Below are 26,433 nucleotides of genomic sequence, written 5' to 3' on the forward strand. Positions count from 1 at the left end.
GGGGCTCTGCAGTGATTGATCTTCTTTCCCTAGCTACCCGTGAAACTTTTATGGGCAGAATAATCTCAATAATTCTTTCTGATGGCTTACAGAGGTCTACAGAGACTCATGAGACTTTTATGGACAGAGGAATCTGAATAATTCTTTCTGATGGCCTACAGAGGTCTACAGAGGAGATGGATATCGAGCTTCCGACTCCAACTGACCTCCCTGTAAATTTAGATCAGGAGCGATAGCTTCTCAACTCTCCAACTCCTGATCCAATAACTGAACCTTAAAAAAAGGTTTGGTGGTGCGGCCAGGAAACGACTGAAGCATCTCCTCAAGAGCGAGGTACCTTATGAAACCACGTTGCACCAAATTCTTAAGCGGCGTACGCAGAGGAACACACCCCCCCCCCATGAGCAGGTTTGGTGATGATTCACCAAAACCAGAAGCGAAAAGGCCCTGCACGGTTGAATCAAAGGCATCGTCAGATGTAGCTGATGTGCAAAAACCTCCATATGGGAAGGTTTTGGCATGTATCAAGGTGGGAATCTTGCACCTTGACTATCCAACTACCTCATTAATGATGGAACAGCAGAGCACATAATTTTGCCTGCCCCGCTAGGGACCAAACCAGGATTTTAAAGTTCGACAGAGCCGTACTCTTACCATCTGATTTGAAAGACCACTCACCATACAAACTAATCGGATCCGTTAAGAAGCTGGGTTTATTTGGTCGAGTGTGAATAGGTGTGAGCCACAATAAACCCTTGCGGGTTGCGGTAGAGAGTCGAATAAACCTACTCAGTTTGGACCTAACATAACATATGAATCTGTTTTCAATACTGTTTTATTTCTGAAAATATAATCACAATTTCTGAGTAATAAGCAGTTATATATTCAAGAAAATAAATATTTTGATAAAAAAATATCTGTAGGATATAATTCGAAATCCAGCATGACATTATCCGAAAAAGCAGTTGTTTTCCGGCAAGCATTTACCAGAACCTACGGTGTAGATAGTTAGGAGAAATAAATGTTTCGAAATTCTTGTAATATGTATCTTTCCTCGATACAGTTTTCATTTCTGTCAAGAGTATTGGTACATGGGACGTTTCTTTCCCGCTTGGGGCTTGTTCACGAGATGGGTCTGTTACTAGTTAACAGGCTTTCTCCTAAGATAAAGGTTTCATACATGCAGTTGACCAACGATGCTGGATTCAGCCAAAGCTTTCGACATGGTAGATCATTAAAATATGTTGCAGGTTGTGGAGAATACAGAAATACAGAGGACAACACTTAGGTTATTCGAAAGTTACTTGAGCAATTAGAAACAAATAATAAGAATTGGACACCACGATAGCATGCCCAAAGAAATGACATATTTAATACTCCAAAGTCCTGTCCTTTGTCCGTTATCATTTTCTATACAGCGTGACTCACGGTCGATGGTAGGTTAGACATTTCTGGAAAACGCAAAGCATGATTTTTCTGAAAATTTCACCTATCACATTTCCTCACCTGTTCTATCGATCTAAAATATTTTCAGCATTGCGGCGTTGCCACTTCCATCAAAAAGTCCTAGCAACTTTATTTTTTTAAATGGAATATCCCGTATATTAATACATTTTTGTAATCGCTCTGGTATTTTAATATTTTTTTGTTGATAATATCCTATACCTATCTCTATCTGTTTTCGAGATAAAAAATAAATTGTGCTAAATATGGTCCAAAACATAGCCTTAATTGAAATTAAGTACATCAGTACTCTCAATTCATGAAAAGTTGATATTTTGATGATAGTTTGGACAGACTCGAAGTATCCAAATAACACCAAGAAATCGACTCCATATCATACAGGGCGTCCTAAAATTACTATTATTTCCATTGTGCATAAAAGTAGTCAAAAGTTCATTTTTTCAAATGAAACCCCCTATATATTACTCGGTAAATTGAAATATGGTGAAAAATTCTTCGAGATGATATATCATGTCCCTATACCTAAATCGTCAAGTTTTCTCAATAAAGTCGCTTCTTCTAGAAACTTTTTTTTTTAGAATTTGGATTTAGGTAGCTGTGGAATTATCAAGCTTATAGCAGTACGGTTACTTTTATAAGTAATTTACAAATAGTTATCGACGGTGTTTCGAATCATCTTCCAAAATGAATGCAAATATCGATTATTCAAACGAAGTTTTTATGAAATTATTCATTAAACACATGAACAAAGTGATCAATTCATTGTCAGAACGTGTGAAAAATTCAACCAAATGTAACCTGAATTAACACCAATGAACGAGAGGAAGTTTGTAAGGTTACAAAATGATGTCCTTAACTATGGCTCAAAGTTTCCAGGGAACAACTGTACCAAAAATCAGACAATTCTAGGTAAAAAGTAAGATTTTGTGGGCTAAAACATGTGAAAGTACAGACAATAACAGAATAGGATGATTCAAAATAACAAAATTGTAAACAAAATATCACACTTTCACAATAAATGCTGAAAATGTTGTTCATTACATTCTAAACACTTTAAAATGTTTTTTTTGTACGCGACTTGTGGTTGCTTTTTCAATTTCCTAGGGATCCAGATCTTCAATACTCCGCACTATTCGCCGTCGCAATTCTTCTTTGGTAGGCACTGGAGTACTGTATATCCTTTCTTTCAAAAAACCCCATAAAAAAGTCAAGTGGCGTGAGATCGGGTGATCTCGGTGGCCAATCCTACGGCTCTAAACGCCTAAACCAACGATCGTCGAAGAGTTCGTCAAGTTTCCTGGAAACTTGTTCTGGAAACAAGTTCTGAGAATGATTTGATCACACTGTTTGTGTATAATAAATAATTTCATAAGAACTTCGTTTGAATTATCAATATTTGCATTCATTTTTGGCGATTTTTTGAAACACCGTCAATAACCATTTATCAATTATTTATAAAAGTCACCAAACTGTCATAAGCTTGATATTTCCATGGCTACCTAGAAATCAAATTCTTTAAAAATAATTTTTTGTACAACTGTTATAGAAAATCTCTTTGATAGAAACACTTCAATCAAAACCCCCTACCAAAAAATCATTTAGAATAGTTCACAAATGCAGTTCGTGCTATTGGTAATATTAAATCTCTGTGAAGTTACTGACGATGACGAAGTAGTATTCAGTCCAACTGTGGAAAGTCCTTCATGACTAACCAATAATCCTCCTCATAATCCAAAGATCGTGTGTTCAAATCCCATGGACGCTATAATTTTTTTTATTATCAGCAGTAACGTTATACAAAAAAAAATGTATGATACATTTCTTAAAAGTGATTTTATTTTGCTCGTGACTTTGCTCCACTTGCTGACGCTCGTTTTGCAATAATCCCCACTCTCAAAATAAAATGCCACTTTCAACACTTGTAGGTAGAACGTGAATAACTATTTTTCCACAAAAACGGCTCTATTAAGAAAACTTGATGATTTAGGTATAGGGACATGTATATCATCTTGAAGCATTTTCTACCATCTTTCAATTTATCGAGTAATATACAGGGGCTTTCATTTGAAAAAATGAACTTTTGACTACTTTTATGCACACTGGAAATAATAGTAATTTTAGCACGCCCTATATGATATGGAGTCGATTTCTTGGTGTTATTTGGATATTTCGAGTCTGTTCAAACTATCATCAAAATATCAACTTTTCATGAATTGAGAGTACTGATGTACTTAATTTCAATTAAGGCTATGTTTTGGACCATATTTAGCACAATTTATTTTTTATCTCGAAAACAGATAGAGATAGGTATAGGAAATTATCAACAAAAAAGTATTAAAATACTATAGCGATTCCTTTAAAAAAATATAATTGCTAGGACTTTTTGATAGAAGTGGCAGCACCGCAATGCTGAAAATATTTCAGATCGACAGAACAGGTAAGGAAATGTGAGAGGTGAAATTTTCAGAAAAATCATGCTTTGCGTTTTCCGGAAACGTCCAACCTACCATCGATCGTGAGTCACGATGTATATATGAATGATTCCTGTCACGAGTTACAAGTGTCAGCTTCCAAATTTTCAAACCCTACAAATGACAAACAACTCTCAAGTGATACAAACAAAAAGTGAAATCAGGAATCTTGGAGTTATCCTCGACTCACACATGCGATGGAAACACCACACAAACCAATTAACAAAAACTATCAGACTCTTATTATTCAAATTCGAATACCTGAAGGAAAGTCTAGACATTACTCACCTGAAGATACTATATCATAAACTGGTTGAGTTACGTTTACAGTTAGGTTGGATTAGGATAGGTCCAAAATGAGTGGGTATATTCAACCCTCCACCGCGATCCGCAAGGGTTCATTGTGGCTCACACCTATTCACACTCGACCAAATGATCCCAGCTTCTTAACGAAGCCGATTAGTTTGTTTGGTGAGAGGTCTTCCAGGTCAGATGGTAAGAGTACGGCTCAGGCGTACGGCTCCGCCGTACTCTTACCATCTGACTCCGAAAAAAATAGATGTATCAAAACTTCAAAAATTGTGATGGATGATGCTGATTGGTCAATTCTACGCAGATGTATAAATAATTTCCATATTGAAGAAAAACGAGTTTCTACGCTTAGGAAAATTAATAAAACTATCATTTGTGACGAACTGTTTGGAAACTTTGGTGTAGTAATAAATATTACTGAAGTTTTTTCCCAACACCAAACCATTATTTCAACACCTCGATACGTGTTTCGATCACCAAGTGATCATCTTCAAGAGGAAGATTACAAGGAAGTTTAATCTTCCTCATAATAACGGCCTTGGTGTTGGGAAAAAACTCTAGTAATATTCAAAACTATCATTGATAATTATATAATGATAATGATTCCTGAAGAAAACATAGACCTGTAGATAAGAAAATCAACCAATTATATATATATATATATATATATATATATATATATATATAATATATATATATATATATATATATATATATATAGCGTTGTGGTGATCGATAATGCATCATATCATAATATCGACAAAATGCCAACAACATCGACCAAAAAACCGATACACAATCATAATTATCAGAGAAGAATATTCCATTTAGAAAAAACCTCAATTATATACCCTCATAAACAACTATAAGACAAAAAAATCAAGCAGCAAATCTTCGTTTTACGATTACCGCCATATGACACGGAATTGAATCCAATTGAATTAGTTTGGGCTGGACTGAGAGATTTTGTGGAAATTAAAAATTTTACTTTCAATGTGAATTATCTGAATATTGATTCACATAATGAAGGTAGCGATGAAGTAGACAAAAAATCATAATATAGGTAATCTTCAGGCAACCAATCTTCGAAAATATATTTCCAGAAACCATCAAGAAAACTCAAAGCTCTTGTTTCACACTCCTCCAAATAGACTCCGACAATAATTATTGAGACCCTAAATTCTGGCCGCATCCAGCAGTAGCCACCTCAGAAGTATGTTTGACAGTGCAGCCAGACGATCTCATCGTTGTGTTCCATTTATTCCTGACCTTTTTTTTGGTTATTATACTTTCATATTTTTTTGCTTGTACCTATGCTTTTTTTATGTCTTATATGATTTTGTTGTTTTGCCTTTTTATGATGTTTCCCAGAACCTAGGTTAAGGTAGTTGGGAGAGATGAATATTTCGAAACTGCATTTCAAAATACTTATTTTTTTAAAGGTTGGTATCTCTCCTCGATACAGTCTTCAGACGATATTTTCCTATTCAATGTTTTGAGAATATCTATTTAAAATTATTCAGATTCAGTTAATGTACCTGAAAAATTACACATCGGTTCCAAAAAAACATTTCGTTTGGACGAATTCATCAATGAATAATGAATAACTTTGAGGTGGGAGATGTCCAAAATGAATATAATCCTCAAACATTCTGATTGGAGCAAAATGATCCTTAATATACATGAAGGGGTTGGCCGTTACTTGCTGAAAATCCATAACTAACGTATTCAAAAAACACTTCATTGTGAGATTTTCACTGAACGATTTTACAAAAATGAAACCCGTGTTTCGCCATACAATGGCTTCTTCGGGCGTGTATTCAATAACTAATTCTACATATTCAATGCCTAAAGTACCTACATTTCAAGTACCTGATTTTTACATAAATTTGTAACGAATTAAATTACCTGAACTTATGTCCTAGTTTACACATTTAGTAAATTACCAGAATTCTTGAATCTATTCATTTCTAAACATTCAAAATCTTCCCTTGTAAATGTAACACGTCGTATTCATGATTGAACTAGTCCCCCACAGCTAAAAGATGGTTTGCAAATGTGGAATTGGTCTTTCTATTTGCAAAACTACTTCTATGTCTTTAATTCTTTGGGAAAATGTTCTCCCTGTTTGGCCAATATACAGTTTTGGGCAAGAGCCACAAGTCAACTTAGGGGAAAGGGGGGCATATTCAACCAGTTTTTAAAAATTGACATTTAGTAAAGTAAGTACTTGTATGTTGTCTTTGTTGTCCTAGTCTAATGAAGTATTGACCATTTGGTTGCCATTGCTAAGAATAGTATGTTTCTAAATCTATTATTTACTATGAAAATTTGCAATTTAAGAAATGTCTGCAAATGGTTGATAGTGCCCCTCCGGTGAGGTACATTCAACCACTGTCAGGGGCAGTTTGAAACAAGACGTCATTAAAATGATAACTCATATATTTATGCATAATAACTCTATTTGTCAACTTAAAATACATTCTTAGGCTCGCATGGAGACCACAAGACAAAGACATAATAAATAACACCATTTACTTCACATTATAAGAGGATAAGTTGATGTTGAAAGTCAGTAAAGTAGATGTTCTTGCAGTTTTAGCTGAATTGGGTTTCGGTAACTTTAAAAGAAGATCACGGCGGTCAACTGTAGATATGTCATCAACTAGAGGGTAATAAAATTTGAAATCCGGTACCTTTCGACGTAAATATTTAATTTGAAATTCATTAATGTTTAAACTTTCTATGACTTTTCCTACGTAAAAAGATACAGTCATTTTTAGAGGAAACTTCACCAAAACAAAGTCGTTTTTATTAATATCATCATCATCTGTTATTAGATGCACATTTTCTTCATCACTAAAATCATCAGAAATTTCCTCCGATTCTAGAACAATGGATTCGTCAGAATCTGAACTACTTGTGCTCATTTTCCTGGTGAGTTTTGTTGCAATCTTTGCCTTTTTATTTTCTGGAAACACTTGCTTCAGCAGCCGTTTTTGGTTTCGTTCACACTGAATTTGTTTTCGCCTTTCTCTTTCCTTCTCAATTCCTTCCAGACGATTTTTTCTGGCGTAGTGGTGAAAATTCTAGACTTTCCTTTTCTACTCTTCGTCTTCTTTGTCTTCTTTACAGTAGCTCGGGGAAAGGGCCTAACAATTTCTGGAGTAATAACGTTGCTAGAGACTGAAGGTTCGTCTAAAAAAATATAAATATTAATTTTGTGTGTAATAATCGATTACCTACTTTATGTAAGCACCTTCTTTGTTCTTGCAGCTTGATAAAACAATCTTTATAGGTGTAGATGGCGGTGAAGTAAATGAACTTGAAGGACCTGTTTTTTTAGGCACGGTTATGCTGGATATTGGTAGATTACCTGCATGGATTTTTAAGATAGAATAATTAGCATGCGTCACTTTGAAAGATGACTTATATTGCGGTTGTGAATTTCCTGATTCTGGTCCAGGCTGTTTGTCTGCTGGTGTGTCGTCTATCCGATTCTGGGGAACAGGATCGTCTTCTTCAATGTAATTCGCATAACTTGGAAGAAACTCATCATCTCGAAAGGCTAATCGGTTTAAAGGCCACAGACCTGGTTTTTCAAATGACTTGGTTTTATTTTTTTGAGTAAAGGCATTTTGAAAAGCTATTTTTGTAAGATGGGCAATCTCTCTTATTGTTATAGTTTTTCCTGGGTTGGAGGTCATCCAGTCGTTTTTTCGGCGCTAAATTTTTTCGGCGCTAAAATTTTAATAATTAAATGATTTTGAGGAGATGGTTGAATGTGCCCCATGGTTGAATATGCCCCCCTTTCCCATATATACTCCTGATCTATCCGACACCGAAGTTTTGTCTTAATTGTTAATAATTTTACTCAGACTATTATTCGTTCTGTAAGCTACGTTTACGTATTCTTTCTTCAAAAAAAGGGCAATATTATTGGTTGGTTCACCCAAACATGACAATGCCCTATAACTGACGTTGTCGCATCTTGAATATGGGTAGACCAGGTCCATGCCTTGCTTTTGTAGTTTTTTGTAAAGAACGGATTATATAATATCTACCTTATAACCGTTGTTAACGCAATTTGTTTAATTTGACTCAGGTCTCTCTAAAAATTACTCTTAGACAGACAGTGTATGTGAAGCATACCAATGAATGCAGCACCCTTATGCTAGTAAGGATGTGTGGAGGAATTATGTATGATGATTTCCGTGTAAGATGGTTTGTGAAAAATTGCGAATTCCTGTTTATTGTAATTGTTCGTAATGGTTAAGTCAAGGTAATTGAATTATTTACCCCCCTCTCAGTGGTGAATTTTATTGGCGGGTGGATGGAATTGTCATAGTCAATGAACTTGCCTAATTGCCTATCTGTGCCAGTAAAACAGATTAAGATATCATCTACGTATCTGTACCAGTACAAGAAACTATTAGTTAACTTATTATTGCCCTTAATGCATTGAAGAACTTGTTCGCGTGATCAATAGACGTGAATCCAAATTGTGAGCGATTACCGCTCCCTAATTAAATTTTTGATAATAATTTATAAGTAGGTAAGAAAAATATTCTCGAAATATACACGAAAAATATAATCCGCAAAATTCGGTTACTACTGTTTGTTCTTCATGTAGCTACTATCGATTCTCTACTCTACACGTTTTCAACGTTAAAATCAATATTTTCCTAACCATTGAGTTCACCCTCTCATTGTGAAAGTAGACTTCCAGAATAATGTCCTTGTTCAAAACAAGGGTTTTCTGGTCAACGCAAAGCGAAGATGACGAGTATTTTGATCAAAACTCACTCATTTTGTCAAAATTAAATACTGAAAGTGATTACATTATCAGTGGCAGTCAAAGTGGGGTATTGAGGATTTTCAAACCGTCCTGTGTTCTGAGCGAAAATGACAGAATTAATGGATATGTTGCAACAGATTTACTGATTGAAAAATTGTTCGACTACCCCATTCTCCAAATTGGTACTGGAAGACTGGTTTCGTAAGTAAATATTTGATCGAGCACACATTATTTTCGTTAATAAGTCAATGATTGAAAACATTTTTTAGAGGTTCCCAAAATGTTCAATTGGCAATCCTCTATCCGAAATTACTTTCGGTTCTCAACTTCAACGTTAAAAAAGGAATAACCGAACATGGTAAAATTAATATTCATTCATTAAATCAATAATTTTTCAGAATCAGTATAAAGTATATGCGCTATTTTAGGTACTCAACATTCTTTAGATGAAGTATATGGTCATATTCTTCAAAAATCTGCGGCGAGTTTTACGATTGGTCCATTCGGGGGAACGCAAAATAGAGATTTTATATGTGTTCAATCTCTAGACGGTATGCTAATTTTTTTCGAACAGGAGAATGTTAGTTTTTCCTGCTTTCTACCGGATTTCCTTTTACCAAGCCCAATGGCTTACATAAAGATGACTGATAGTTTCGTAACAGGAAATGGGAACTGGCATGTGCACTCGTATAAGTAAGTGAAACATTGGAGACAACATTTTGAATGAAAACTAATACCCAAATTTGCATGATACTGTGAAATCAATTTTATTTTGGTGTTATCATTAAACAGTTACAATCAATTATATTTCATCTACAAGGTTAAATAATAGGGGAATAAATATAGTTTGAAAAGACTGTAGCATGTAAATTTTCGCTACTTTATTTTGTTAATGAATAAAAAAAGTTTTAGAGCAACGTAGATTTCACTCCGTAGTGACCTACCCTCAGCGAACATGAAAATAACAAACATAAATATGTAAAGTTGGTTGTCTAACCTCATCCATAGAAACCTTACAAAAATCCCACTGCTAATTTCGATTCAAAAACCACCTTCAATGATAAATCACATTTTTTACAAGTTGTCACTACTAGGAAAATCATAAGTTCCCGATTCACCATCAGAAAAATTCATAACTCTTCTGATTTCAACTTGTTCTTCTCACTAAAACTATTTGTTTTTTTAAGAGCTACAGCTTGTATTTCTGCTTATTGTGGAAAGTGTGATTTGTTTTACTGCGTACCAGTCTTGATCTTAAAATGATTGAAAGTAGGTGTGATGTATGTCTGTGTTTTGGTTATTGATAAGGCTCACAAGGAGTGTCTTCGAATTGAAATGTTCTTTTGGTATTTTCCGTTTAATTTTAATTGTCAGCTGTTTGATAACATTTCGACCGTCAACTGTTTCATTTTTCGTCAGTGTAGCCAATTTAACTTTAGGGGGTGTCTGACCAGATACAACCAAACATACCATTACTTTATTCTGTTCAGATTGGTCCGGAATGCATGGAACATGCAAATATTGATAGGTTGAAACGCTAGTACCCTATCACAGCATAGTATGCTGTGACCCTACCTTCCGAAAAAAAGAAGAAGAAAAGGAATTATTTTCTGATCAGTTAGGATGGTAGATTCTGCGAAAGCTACAGGTGTCTGCCATACAGGTGTTTCTTGTTTTGTTCGGCTGATGAATCCTGAATTTGTTAAATGATCCTTAGTGGATATTCCGTTCTACCTATCTTATCATCAACCACAACGTCCTAGCTTTTGATAGAGGCCTATATTGAACATTTACGACAATTTGTTATTTGAAAACTTTCTACCACGCCAACGGCTTTTTACTACAAGATAAATCAAGCTTTGGTTTAACCCCACGTCTTCATCTTGAAGATATTTTTGGTATTATGGTTCCAATAGGGCTCACTTGCCCGAAGTGTACACTCCATGGTTCAGCCTGATGAACAGTTGATTGCACTCAGAGAGAATAAGGCTGTCATAGTATCGCTTCACTCATCACTCCAGTCCTAGTTGGCCTGGGATTCCGTACTGAGTTTTCAAAGTGCTGTCGCCAGAGGAACAGGTTTCACTCATATATTTTTTATACAGGATAAAATCCTAACATTTAAATTTGTATTTATTAATGTACATTCTATCTAAATACACTCAGGTTAAAGTACATGTTTTTCAACGAAGATTTGTAAACCACCACATCTTCTACCTAAACAATTAACCTTTTGGAGTATTTAATATTGAATATTATTATTAGAGTTACAAGTCCTATTTCTGGGAACTTCTACTCTGAACCATTGAAGAGTTATTCATATTAAATGTTTGTATGTTTAACTATGTTTTATTCAAATCATCTAAAAGAACAATTCGTTCAGGCCATTCTCAACACCCTACACAGTAGGTTAATGGACTAACACCTATCAGAAAACAACTACTCCCCTGGCTAATACCACGAAGGGCGTTGGATTATATCCGACAGGTGTCAGTGCAGGATTCTTCACTGAAGTTATTCCTGCATATGCTGTTGGCGATACAACTGCCGCAATAGATTTTCAATTATCGGAACACACTTGCAGACCGGTTTCGGGCTGTTTGGCCACTCGTCAGTGCAAGGTAGTGTATATCATCAACATAAAGTCGATGATTTCCGATAATTGAAAATCGAATTCCGTCAGAGTATCATTCCTCGAACTAAGCTGAAGACTACAACAAACAACAGGTTTGTCGTCGCTCCATCTGCCTGTGAACGAGGTTGATTTATAGCCAGTCTTCAAGTATGCCCACTGACTATACGTGAAAGATTTCTTTCCTTTTACGAGGAATTGGGCAAATTTGGATATGCAGTTGGTTACCTCGTTCACAGGCAGATGGAGCGACGACAAACCTGTTGTTTGTTGTAGTCTTCAGCTTAGTTCGAGGAATGATACTCTGACGGAATTCGATTTTCAATTATCGGAAATCATCGACTTTATGTTGATGATATACACTACCTTGCACTGACGAGTGGCCAAACAGCCCGAAACCGGTCTGCAAGTGTGTTCCGATAATTGAAAATCTATTGCGGCAGTTGTATCGCCAACAGCATATGCAGGAATAACTTCAGTGAAGAATCCTGCACTGACACCTGTCGGATATAATCCAACGCCCTTCGTGGTATTAGCCAGGGGAGTAGTTGTTTTCTGATAGGTGTTAGTCCATTAACCTACTGTGTAGGGTGTTGAGACTGGCCTGAACGAATTGTTCTTTTAGATGATTTGATTTATAGCCAGTCTTCAAGTATGCCCACTGACTATACGTGAAAGATTTCTTTCCTTTTACGAGGAATTGGGCAAATTTGGATATGCAGTTGGTTACCTCGTTCACAGGCAGATGGAGCGACGACAAACCTGTTGTTTGTTGTAGTCTTCAGCTTAGTTCGAGGAATGATACTCGACGGAATTCGATTTTCAATTATCGGAAATCATCGACTTTATGTTGATGATATACACTACCTTGCACTGACGAGTGGCCAAACAGCCCGAAACCGGTCTGCAAGTGTGTTCCGATAATTGAAAATCTATTGCGGCAGTTGTATCGCCAACAGCATATGCAGGAATAACTTCAGTGAAGAATCCTGCACTGACACCTGTCGGATATAATTCAACGCCCTTCGTGGTATTAGCCAGGGGAGTAGTTGTTTTCTGATAGGTGTTAGTCCATTAACCTACTGTGTAGGGTGTTGAGACTGGCCTGAACGAATTGTTCTTTTAGATGATTTGATTTATAGCCAGTCTTCAAGTATGCCCACTGACTATACGTGAAATATGTTTTATTCATTTATTGATTAACACTCATTAATTTGATAACATCTTATGGCAAAGTCTCTTATAGTTTTGGGTATAACAAATATTTAGTCATTATTCGTTTGACATTTTAAAAGTTGCAGTGGCGCCCCTTCTATTTTTTGACCAGTCAATTACTGTACAATGATATAGTTTTGTTTATAAACGAACCCAAACTGCCAACCGACGAAGAGCTGCCGTCTGCATTGCTCTTTTTCATTTAATAGAAAAAGTGCTGCAAGACTAAAAAACACGATTTTGTAGCATACGAAACTAAAAAATGAAAAATAAATATAGTTTAAAAAACTAAAAAAGCCCTTATAAAGGAAATCGAACTAAAAAGTTGAGATTTTTTTTTTAAATAAGCTTCAAATAATAACGAATGAAAAATACTAGTATTATTGTGAAAAAAGCGACGGGCACTTTATATACAAAAATATGCCACAAAGCGCACATGCTTTTTTCACAATAATACTGGTATTTTTTGTTCGTTATTATTTTAAGCTTATTTAAAAAAAATATTTTTAACTTTTTAGTTCGATTTTCTTTATAAGCGTTTTTTAATTTTTTAAACTATATTTATTTTTCATTTTTTAGTATCGTAGGCTATAAAAGCGTGTTATTTAGTTTGTTTGAAATATAGTTATTTTATTTCAACTTTGGATCAATCAGCCGTATATTGTTTAGAAAAATGACCATTAATATTTCCCAATTCCGGAGAGGGAGCCTGATAATCAGCTATCAAGTTCAAAGCAACAGGCGCGCAAAGGAGGGTTACAAATAAGGCAGCAAGCGCGAGTGTTAATAAAAAAAATATTTTTTTCAAATGAAGAAATACATATAAAGTGAGTTCGAATTATATCAATGAGGTTTCGTACAGAGCCATCTGCCCGCGAATAGATCAATCAATGATGTCGACATATCAAGGGGGTTGGGTACAGCGCCATCTGCCCGCGAATAGATCAAACAATAATGCCGATAATTCAAATACAGATATCGAACTTGAGAGTTACAACCAACAAACATACATGCATTCAGGTGAAGCTAATATAAAGCATGTAAAAATAGATTTTTGACAAATTATCCATTGCTTTAAGAAACGTAAAGTTTGGAGAGTAATGTACAAGGTCTGTTCACAAAATAAGGTGAATTTCTCAAAAAATATTCATTCATTTATCAATTTCTATTTTTTCCAATTCAAAATAGTTCCCCTCAGATATAATACACTTGTGCCAGTTTTTTCACATCCTCAAAGCTGTTCTGATATGTACTTTTTGGAATATTTTTGAAATCCCTCGGCGATTCGGTTTTCATTATCTCAATTGTCCCAAAACGGCGTCCTTTCATGGATCTCTAAAATCTTGGGAACAAGAAAAAGTCACATGGTTAAATCTGGTGAATACGGTGGCTGTTATTTTGGGCCAAAAAAATCACGAACATTAAATGACTCCTTTCTTCATTTTGAACAATTGATCCGATAATTCGGCTCAAAGAGCTCAAAAACAGAATATTTGTGATCTAACACCAGATAGTGGTGTTCCGACCCGTCATAGGTCTCATCAGTGAATGCATTGCTGGATTTGAATGTCTTCGAAAGACAAGCTTTGGTAAATAAAAGTAATGGAATCTCCTCTTATGAAAATAACTATAACGGGATCGACAACAGACTGAATCTAGGAACATCAAAGATGAAAGAGGCTTCCCAGCAATGCATTCAGGGTTGAGCCCAGCACCATTGATGAGACCTACGGCGGGTTGAAACAGTGTTCGGTATTCGAATAATCGAATAATCGAATAATCAAAACACTCATAAGAGTGTTTTGGCTTTTGGGATCTGGTTTCAAGTAATTGCCCTGCAGTGCTATTAAAAAATATATGAATATGATATCGTTAACCTAGGTTTGGTCCTGATACGGACAAACCTATCATTTCAACAACTTCATATAGGCCTTATCGACCAGTATTTTAGAGTTCAATATTAATATAGATACAGATATATAACAAAAAAACAGAATTCGCGAACACATCATTCTAAAAAGAGTAGTGGCAAACCGCCGACACGTGTTTCTGGTTATTGGCCTCATCAGTGTCAAATGTCCTGTTTTTATTACACACTTTATATTAGATTCACCTATATGTATGTATGTATGTATTTATGTATGCTTGTATGTTTGTATGTATGTTTGTGTGCAACTCTCAAGCTCGTGATTTGTATTGACAGAATTGTCGACATTATTGCTTGATCTATTTGCGGGCAGATGGCGCTGTACGTAACTATCGACATTATTGCTTCATCTATTCGCGATCAGATGGTGCTGTACGTATTCTCCTTGATAGGTTGTTCAAAAAAAAATTTAAAAAAATGGATTTCAAGAATTATAAGTGTTAGCGAAATTTTGTACGGAAGATGAAATATTTAGATATTCAAATATTTTCAATCAACCGTGATTTAGTACAGAAAAACGTTTTGAATGAAACGAAAGATACATTTTGAAATCTAATTCGATTATTTGAAAGCAAACCAGAATATGGATTTCAACAATGAAAACGTTATCGGAAAATGTACACCTAATTAAATATAATTCAAAAAACTGTAAAACGCGCTTTTAAATAGCATATGAAACTAAAAAGTAAAAATGAATATAGATTAAAAAAGCTAAAAACACGCTTTTAAAGAACATTGAACTGAAAAGTTAAAAATAAATATGGTTAAAAAAAACTAAAAAACACGCTTTTGAAGAACGTCGAACTTAAATAAGCTTGAAACTAGTACTAGTATTATTATGAAAAAAGCGTGGGCGCTAGATATACAAAAAATATGGTACAAAGCGACCACACTTTTTTTACAATAGTACTAGAAGTTTTCGATCGTTATTTTTTTCAAACTCATTAAAAAAATCAACTTTTCAGTTCAATGTTCTTTTTAAAACTATATTTAGATCATACACACTCGATAAGATTTTTATCGTTTGTTTGAAGGTGATTGACAATGTTTCGTGATGAATTTCACTAGTTCGGACTTCCATTGTCTACTATATAAAATGATTTGAAATCCCTGAAACAAGTAAAAAAGAATAATTAAAAAAGAATAGTTGAAAATAACAATTATATTAAGCAACAATAAACCTGAAATGAAATGATAGTGAAATAACCTACAAGTAAAAATATAATAATTGAATAAATAAAAATTAAAGGAATGCAAAAAGAAAATAATAAAAAATAAAAAGTGTAGAGATTCCAAGTCACGTTAGTTCACGACGTTTCGATTGTTGGTATCTACAATCGTCTTCGGGTGATGACTGGACTGATTCCTCCGAGAGATGACTATTCTATAGGTCGTTGAAATACTTTCACTTTCTCTACTTTCCATTTTCCGCTTCACTGATTCCGTGAGAGATGACCGATTTGGCGGGAGTTGGTCATTTTCCGTTTGATGATGGGTTTCCATATGTTTCGTATATCTACGCTGGCCTGGCTGAATACGTTATTGGACAACATGTATGCGGCTTCCTTAAATTTTCTCCTGAACCAATGTTCCTCTCTGTGCAAGATCTCAGCTTGGAATCGCAATGCAATTCTTGGAATCGCGGACTGCGATTCCAAGAATTGCATTTACCGGATACCCTGTGAGTGAGGAAAATCCTATATTGGTGAAACTAAGAGGCCATTGAATGTTCGCATTGCCGAGCACAAGAAGCACACACAGCGAGGAGAAACCAGCAAATCAGGAATAGCAGACCATGTTTGGACCCATCAACACAACATCGAGTGGTCCCAAACTGAGATCTTGCACAGAGAGGAACATTGGTTCAGGAGAAAATTTAAGGAAGCCGCATACATGTTGTCCAACAACGTATTCAGCCAGGCCAGCGTAGATATACGAAACATATGGAAACCCATCATCAAACGGAAAATGACCAACTCCCGCCAAATCGGTCATCTCTCACGGAATCAGTGAAGCGGAAAATGGAAAGTAGAGAAAGTGAAAGTATTTCAACGACCTATAAAATAGTCATCTCTCGAAGGAATCAGTCCAGTCATCACCCGAAGACGATTGTAGATACCAACAATCGAAACGTCGTGAACTAACGTGACTTGGAATCTCTACACTTTTTATTTTTTATTATTTTCTTTTTGCATTCCTTTAATTTTTATTTATTCAATTATTATATTTTCACTTGTAGGTTATTTCACTATCATTTCATTTCAGGTTTATTGTTGCTTAATATAATTGTTATTTTCAACTATTATTTTTTAATTATTCTTTTTTACTTGTTTCAGGGATTTCAAATCATTTTATATAGTAGACAATGGAAGTCCGAACTAGTGAAAGATTTTTATCGATATAGGTATAGATAGATAAATTTTCTTATATTTTGAGATGATAATATAATAAAAACTTTCTATTCAATATACTCTTCAGGTGAGTATTATTTTTTGCCGTAAACTCTTATATCTGATAACATTGCTCACAAAAATTAAAATGCTTAGGTCGTATCTGTATATGTAGAGTAGGGAGGGTGAGTGTAAGCCCACACACTTAGGCCACATGTGACCCATTGTTCATCCTCCCGAGGAGTTGTCCTCCTAGGTCGTCGTCCATCCTGTCCTTTCCAGGAAGGTGGACAGGTCGCTGGAGACATCTCCTTCATATCGGCAGGTGTAAACCAAGACTCGCCGAACACACCCTCTCTTATTGACGATAACTCCGGGCACTCGCACAGGACATGCCTGATAGTCTCATTTTCCTGTTCACACATCCTGCATAGAGGTGTGTCCACTAGCCACATATTATGGAGGTGTTTCCTTAGTTGACAGTGGCCAGTCAGAAATCCTACTGTTAGGCGTAGATTTTTCCTGATCATTGCCAGATATTTCTTCGGCGCCAGCTTCCAAGGGTCGCCCAAGGTGATCCTGGCAAGATGACATCCTTTGGTTTCATCCCATCTCTTCAAGGATTGTGCATGGGTGTAACATTTGACTAGTTCCGCAATTGTCGAAGTCATCAGGCCGTAGGTGCCACTGGGTCCTATGCTAAGGTCGTATTTTTAGCAACCATTCAGTAGGTCCTTTTTGTTAGGGTCCTGGAAATCTCACTGATAAAATGTACTTACAGTCACTACACGCATTCATCAATTCACTAATAACAATCACTAAGAATTTGTTATATATAGTGTTAATGAACGCACTGTTCGACGTTGGTTTGCGAAATTTCGTTCTGGAGATATCCGCCTCGAAGCTGAGCCCAGAAATGATCGACCTACAGTGATGTCAGACGAGGATTTGAGGACCCTGGTGGAGACTGACCCATTACAAATGAAGCGTGGGATGGCGAAAGAACTGGGTGTCAGTTCCCATGCGGTTTTTGATGGTTTAAAACGTATTGGAAACGTCAAAAAGTTCGAAAGGTGGATGTGCCCAGATTTGAACGATAGACAGATATTGTCACGTTTCGAGGTCTGTTTTTCTTTGCTTTTGCGCGACCTGAACGGTACTTTTTTGACTCGGATCGTCACGTGTGATGAAAGGAGGATCCTTTACGACTGCAGGTAGACGTTAAGGACAGTGATTGGATGAGCTATCAAGCAATCTCTAAAGACGAAAACCCATCAAAAAAAGACCATGGCTACTGTATGGTGGTCACAGCTGGTGTATTTCATTATAACTTTCTACAACCGGGCCAAACCATCACAACAGAGTAGACGAAATGTACCAAAAAGTGCGTCAGTACTCAACTACATAATAGTGCAGATAGGCATGAGGCTCTAGTTTTAGTCATCTACTGAAGATGTTAACTTGATTAGATTGACTCATTGATAATCTTTAATAATGACATCACAAAATTTGAAGTATGTATATATAATTCAAATATGTACCAGATATCATTTGACTCATCCAAACGTAACAATACCTGACACTGTAACTACCTGTAGATGTAGATGAGTGTCCTGAGAAACAAAAAAAAATTCTGAAAATTTTGGAACATCCATTAGTTAGCATAAGGCTTTTAAATAGATAATTTGATGAATCAATTAAAAATTTGGGAAACATCCAATTTTTTTATTATTTCCGCATGAGCGGGAAAAGTTTTGACATTTTTTTAACTGCATATTTTCTAATTTTTATGTCATCAAACGTATTGAAATTTTCTATGTGCTACGATAAATTGCCTGTGTGTGGGCTCTCATAGGAAAAAATAATAATAATAATAACTTCATTCAACTTTTGGATCATTTACATGATATAAGACACGTCATAAATAAAAATATGAAAATTATATAAAACAATAATAACGGTCCACAGTCTAACATAGATATTGTACATGAATATTCTAAGTATTCTATTTTCATAGTTAGAAAATTTCTTGAATAAAGTGTGTTCGTCTGGACTTAGAATCACCGTTTATTGGGGAGCAATTAGATATATATGACATCCAAATATGAAGAGAATCATTATCAATTATGAAGCTTTCCAATCTATTTCTACTTTTTATTCAATATCAATTTTTTGTTCGATAATACACATAACTAACTTTTGTTCAGAAGTGCATTTCAATAAACGAAACAAATAAGTAGATAAATATTGATGATTGTATACGATTATTATTGAATTATACCCATCCAAAGTCCTTACCCCCCAATTTGACCTTGAAACGATCTTGGAGCACGTCCTATAAACTTGACTATGCAACTTTGTTGTTGTTTTAGCTTTGGCCTATAATTATTTTAACTGGAGATTTAAATATTATTTACATAGAACAAAATTCAAAAGCAACACAGTTTTTAATCAATTTATTGGAAACATGGAATTTGGAAATGCAGGTGAAATCTCCTATACGTGTGTCTCAATTTACCGAATCCACTATAGATTATTTTTGTGCAAATTCAGACTCCGAGCTAGTTTCTTATGATGTTCTTTCTTCTGGATTGTCAGATCACGAAGTAGTTTATTCTTAGGTATATCTCAATCTTAATGTAAAAAAATCGAAATTTGAGTTAGGATGATTGTATAGTTCTGCTAATTATAACAAGTTCTCTAACTTGTGTCTAAGCTCTGAATGGAATCATATAGAATTTTATGGTTGGTTGACAAGAGGTATTAGAGTTTATTTGAGAAAATTTACATCTGCCCCATGTTTTCTTAATTACTTCCTCCGATCGCACCATTTACAGAAATGTAGTCAATATTATGAAAGTAGAATGGATAAAGCTACGAATAAATCAAAAGGAACTTGGTGTATCATCAACTAACTTACTGGCAAGAGAAACAAAAAAATTTGTAGATATTCCGTTTTCTCCTACTGAACTTAATGACTTCTATTGCTCTATAGCAGAGGACTTGACGAAAAATATAAACCTCCCCTTAGACCCCTTAGACTATGTGAATATTGAAGTTACGAACACCTTTATATTATATGATATAAATATTACCGAACTGCATGAAACATTATTTTTCCATTGAAAATCAAAACTCCACAGGCTCAGATGAACTCTCTATAATAATCCTAGAAAATATTCCTATAAGAATACTTGGTATATTAGTTGGTCTAATGAATAATTCATTTAGAGAAGGACTATTTCCAGTCTTTTTGAAGAAATCGATTGTGTTAGCACTGCCAAAGGAAGAAGTCATCAATGGTCCATCATGTTTTCGTCCAATTTCTCTAATCTCTGCAATAGCTAAATTGATAGAAAAATTAGTTAAAATAAGACTCCTTTGCTTTCTGAATGAAAACAAAATAATAAGTGATTGCCAGTTTGGTTTACGAAAGCAAAAAAAAACACTTCCGACACCATATTTTCTTTTCTTTACAATGTTTATTTCAACATAAATGACAAAGAAACAGTGGCTGCGGTCTTCTGTGATATAGCCAAAGCATTTGATTGCTTGAATCATAAAATTCTTTCACGGAAACTCAGTAGATACGGTATAACTGGAAAAAGTCTTAAGTGGTTTGAGTCATACTCAGCAGATCGCACCCAGATGGTCAAAACCACTTCATACTTAAATGAAATTAAACTTAATTGCGGCGTCCCACAAGGTTCGGTACTGGGCCCACTTTCTTGATTTACATTAATGACCTATCGTCTATTAACATCCAAGGAAAATTTACTTTATTTGCTGATGATACCACAATTTTATGGTATGCTCCTAACAACCATACGTTGTATGAAGTTATTGAGAATGACATCACGAAAGTGGAAGACTGGTTTGACTCAAATCTCTTGAGCTTGAATTCATCCTATCGTTGCCAGATTCCAGCCATACACCTAAATGATATCCAAGGTCTCCTCTGGATGTTATGCAATACGAGTAACTGCATTTGACTCGGATCTGCAGAAGCTAGAATGGTTTATCATTCCCTCTTTGAATTCCATCTTCGTTATGGTATTTGTTTTTTGCCTCTAACATAATCCTAACTGTAGTCTCCTTATAAATATATGAAACAATCTGCCTTCTCTTCAAAAATAGAGTCTTGTTTAACAACTTGGCGAGCCAATGTATCAAACCAGACGAAGATTCAGCTTCAAATTACCGCAGCCTTCTTCGACTCTAGTTAAAGATTCCATTATTTACAACGGTCTCAAAATGTTCAAGCACCTTCCTCAAGCTATAAGAACCATGAATGACCGCAGAGCTCTTAAGAAAGAGTTGAAAGACTTGCTTTCTGTCAGACCTTATTATAGATTAGGAGAATTCTACGATGATAATTTTAATTGAGTAGACTAACTGTAATATATACGGTATTTCATTGATTTGATTCAATTTAGTTCAAATTGATTTATTTAATTTTATTGACCATGTTTTTATATCCTGAACGTTTGTATTAGGTTATTGTTATTTACATATCTCTTCTCAGTACATGTTCTCACTTACTTTTAGTGATTTTACTTTTGTGAGACTTTTGTGATTTCATTTATATGTTATTTATATTTCGCACAAGGCTTTGTCAATAAGAATTTATTCTTCAGACAATAAAGTATATTTGAATTGAATAGAATGACCTTGAACCGTGTCGTATGACCTTGATAAGCCAAGGTCACACTCATCATCATCAAGGTTGCTCAAGGTCAAATATCTTATTCAACCTTGGCTATCACCATCTAATTCAAGATAGAAATCACCAGAAATTCAGTCTCAAATTTTCAATGTATGAGCAGAATCATAATGTATTTTCCAGATATAATTCTCTATCGGACGCAGAACAAAAATCGGACCACAGCGTAGTAAGTCCGGGTAAAGTTATCAGTGAGTGGAGTTACAATCTTGGAGAAACTATTTTAGATATATCTGTGATAGAAGATGTCGACAGCAAGCAATCTTCAATAGTTATTTTGGGTGAAAGGAATTTATTCTGTCTGAATGAGAAAGGCAAGATGAAATTCATGAAAAAGTTAGAATACTCACCAATAAGCTTCGAAACGTATATTTTAGGTGAGAAATAAATAAAATATAAATATTTTGCTTCGCTCCTACTGAGGAAAAATTATCTTATTGACACTGCTAACGATATTAATGCATAAAATATCACTTTCAGGTGAAGACATATTTTGTGCCATAGTATCCGAAACCAATACTTTATTAATATACAAAAATACAACGCTCAACTGGTCAACAAAGCTCAATTTTTCACCAGTTTGTATAAGGAGAGCATTTTTTGAACAAGTCAAAGGAGCTCTTGTGTTTCTCTCAGAGGAAGGACGATTGGAATGCTGTTATTTGGGTACCGAGCCCAGTCCATTCGTATCTCCTCTTTTGACCACTACTGAACTAGATTTTGATAAAGTCGAGGAGGAACTGGAAAAAATTAATTCAATAATGAAAAATTCATATGGAAATGGTAAGTTGAATTCTATTTTTTTAATGTGTATGAACCCCATAAAATATGAAATTTCATTATTCTAACAATTAAAATTATCCACTTTTTGTGAACCGTCTTAAAAAATCATAGTTGGTACATTCAATGGCATATACTACTTGTTACTGAATATTCTGAGATCAACTTTCCCTAACACAAGAATCTTCTGGAATTGACAATCAAATATGAATGATTAAATTCATTCTCAAGTGTTTGAGATTTCTAAATCGATTTCTTAAGTTCAAATGGTGGTAAGGTTGATTGTAATTGATTAGATTGAAGTGCAAGATATAATTATGAAAACGACAAAAACACTAACGCCTGGTGTAGATGAAATTCATGGTGAAGCTTTAAGAAGTGTAAGTGACATAATTTGCTATCCTATATCGCATATAATAGATAAATCATTCATAGAAGGAATATATCCGGAAACACTTAAAATGTCGAAGTCGGTCCCTATATATAAAAATGAAGGCACTAAACCTCAAATGGCTAACAACCGTAATGTTTGCTTACAATCACAAGTTGCAAAAGTCATCGATTATAGTTATTATCTGAGATTGATGAATTTCATCGAGTATCACAAACTTATTCCTAATTGCCAGCATGGCTTCAGGCAGCAAAGATCAACTTCAACAGCAATAAATGAACTTTGCAATAGCATATATACAAGTCTCAATAACAAGCAAATTGCAGTTGGCTTATTTTTTCATTTATCTAGAGCATTCGATACGGTGAACCATAGCTTACTCCTGGAAAAACTGCTCAGAATTGGAATCAGAGGAGTTGCTAATAACTGGGTTGCATCATATATAAAAAATAGAACACAAGTGGTAATGATTGATTCGATGAAGTCACATCCTGCTTCTGTTACAATGGGAGTTCCGCAGGGTTCAACCCTGGCTCCAATTCTTTTTGTACTCTTCATGAGTGATATAGAAAATTCAAATATGTCACAACAAAAAACAATAATCTATGCCGATGATACAACTCAAATGGTGGCACGAAACGAGTTATCTCTTTCCTTACAAGCAGCAAATGCAGTATCACATGAATTCTCCAAGTGGTGTAAAAATAATGGGTTAACAGTCAATGTCACCAAAACGGTATTTATGATTTTCCAGCAGAAAAACATTTTCTATGATTTTTGTCCCCTTATAAAAATGGATAACAAGTCCATTGAGCATGTAAGTCACTTCAAATAGTTAGGTCTAACCATCGATTAAAAACTAACATGGGAAGTCCAAATAGAAACTATAGTAACAAAACTGAGCAGCATATATTTCATAATAAAACAATTACGTGGAACTGTCTCGATGGAAGTGCTGAAATTAATATACTATGGACTTGTGCAGTCTATTTTATCTTACGGATTGCCCTTCTTGGGAAACTCAGCTCATGCCATGAAAGCATTCAAACTCCAAAAAAAAAGGGATAAGATGCCTATCTGGACTTCAGTGTAAAGAATCGTGAAAGAACACATTCACTCAGCTGTCCATACTTACTCTTCCCTGCCTGTACATATATGTAGTAGATATAAATATAAAAAAAAAGAATCTCACTACACAAAAAATAATATGTGCCATAACTACAACACACGAAGGGGTAACGAATTGAGACTAGGTACCTTACTCACATTTGGCGGTGGGACAGGACTCTGCGAGTTATCAAGGCATCATTTACTATAACCATGCAGTCAAACTATTTGAAAATAAATGCAGTCTTCAAACATTTAAATCGAGACTATACAGTCTCCATTTAAATTTTTAATCTCCTAATATAAGTCAATAAATAAGATGCTTTTCTTTAATTTTTGTAATGTACATGTATGTATCTATTTGTATTTGTATATGTATATATAAATATATATATATATATATATATATATATATATATATATATATATATATATATATATATATATATATATATATATATATATGAAATCTAGAAAGGTTAATGCAGTCAAGCTGCTGGAAAATAATTCCATGAAAATCAAAAAATAAATAGATAAGTACTCTTTGATCATTCCCATATTGATTTCAATTTAAGAGCCACCGGTATACAGCTGTTTCAGCCTATTGGGCATCGTCAGTACCGGGCAGGCGGTCCTCGATTGAAGACAAAATGAGAAAAAACCAAGAAAGTACTTGATAAAAATAGCTGCGTAAACGCAAGCGAAACATAAGTGGAACCACCTATTGGTGTGACACCCAAGTTGACTTAAATTGAAATCAATATGGGAATGATCAAAGAGTACTTATCTATTTATTTTTTGATTTTCATGGAATTATTTTCCAGCAGCTTGACTGCATTAACCTTTCTAGATTTCATATCATTTCTAGAAACATGTGGATTCGTTTTCCGATGGCATTTCAGGTTAGCTTCCCAAATTTCTGCTACCGCAGTTGTCGGTTGATTGGTCAAACCACCAACACTGACATAAAAACTTGGCAAGTTGACTTGGGTGTCACACCAATAGGTGGTTCCACTTATGTTTCGCTTGCGTTTACGCAGCTATTTTTATCAAGTACTTTCTTGGTTTTTTCTCATTTTGTCTTCAATCGAGGACCGCCTGCCCGGTACTGACGATGCCCAATAGGCTGAAACAGCTGTATACCGGTGGCTCTTAAATTGAAATCAATATGGGAATGATCAAAGAGTACTTATCTATTTATTTTATATATATATATATATATATATATATATATATATATATATATATATATATATATATATATATATATATATATATATATATTGATTGATGCAACTAATTTTCCTTTTTTTGAGTTTTTCAATATTAAATTCTACAAAAAGGATTTGAAGCTTTATATCTTCTATTGATTATCTGCGAGCGTTTTCGACAGTTGGTAGTACTGTCATCTTCTAGGCACTCCTCAAAAGAGTTTGAGTTTGAGTTCTAGGCACTCCTCAAAAGAGTTTGAGGAGTGCCTAGAAGATGACAGTACTACCAACTGTCGAAAGCGCTCGCAGATGAATAATAGAAAATATAAAGCTTCAAATCTTTTTTGTAGAATTTAATATTGAAATATATATATATATATATATATATATATATATATATATATATATATATATATATATATATATATATATATATATATATATATATATATATATTATCAAAACATTATATTCATTCAATGATTTTTTTAAATTTCCATCAGTTAGGCTTCATCAAGTAACGAGTCATAGTATTCATGATGTCTAAAAACAACAGATCATAACAGGGGAACTACCGTCAAGGTATTTGTAATTGATTATATTATTTTTTGTGACATGGACAAAATGATAGATGGAATTTTATATTTGTGAAAAATATTTTGAACAGACTATGGAAGTAGTTGTGGTGGAGTTTTTTAGTTCTTCAAAAATACTTCTCCAAATTATTTTTTGCTAGTTGGAAGACGTCTGATTTGCCCATTTCATACATCTATTTCTCAATCCCATCTTTTCATAACAACTATTAAAATCTATTTTCCTGTACCACTCTGTATAGCTGCTTCTTTGGGTATTTAGCATATTCTACCAACATAGTTTAGGTTGTGTGAAAGCTATTTTCCGGTTTTTTGGCCGTAGTCTGCAAGTTTTTATGTGTGACGTTTCGTCTTCTACTGCGGTAGACATTCTCAAAGGCGATGTGGTAATAGTCGCAGTGCCCAAATTGATGCTCGGG

At 34.6% G+C, this 26,433-nt stretch overlaps 1 protein-coding gene across 1 annotated transcript in view; it reads left to right on the forward strand.

Annotated features, from left to right (window-relative positions):
- Nucleotides 1-8,969: 8,969 nt before the first annotated feature.
- Nucleotides 8,970-26,433, forward strand: part of BBS9 (Bardet-Biedl syndrome 9) — a 57,336-nt gene continuing 39,872 nt past the window's right edge. Inside the window, exons 1-5 of the mRNA XM_074180139.1 lie at nt 8,970-9,246; nt 9,315-9,403; nt 9,474-9,738; nt 22,056-22,309; nt 22,413-22,715. Of these exons, the coding sequence (XP_074036240.1) occupies nt 8,981-9,246; nt 9,315-9,403; nt 9,474-9,738; nt 22,056-22,309; nt 22,413-22,715 (1,177 nt within the window). The 5' untranslated portion in view covers nt 8,970-8,980. The remainder of the gene's footprint in view (nt 9,247-9,314; nt 9,404-9,473; nt 9,739-22,055; nt 22,310-22,412; nt 22,716-26,433) is intronic.

Source organism: Leptinotarsa decemlineata, unplaced genomic scaffold (assembly GCF_025532065.1).
Source record: "Leptinotarsa decemlineata unplaced genomic scaffold, Ldec_3_MD MMD2_tig00026294_RagTag_RagTag, whole genome shotgun sequence".
NCBI lineage: Eukaryota > Metazoa > Arthropoda > Insecta > Coleoptera > Chrysomelidae > Leptinotarsa > Leptinotarsa decemlineata.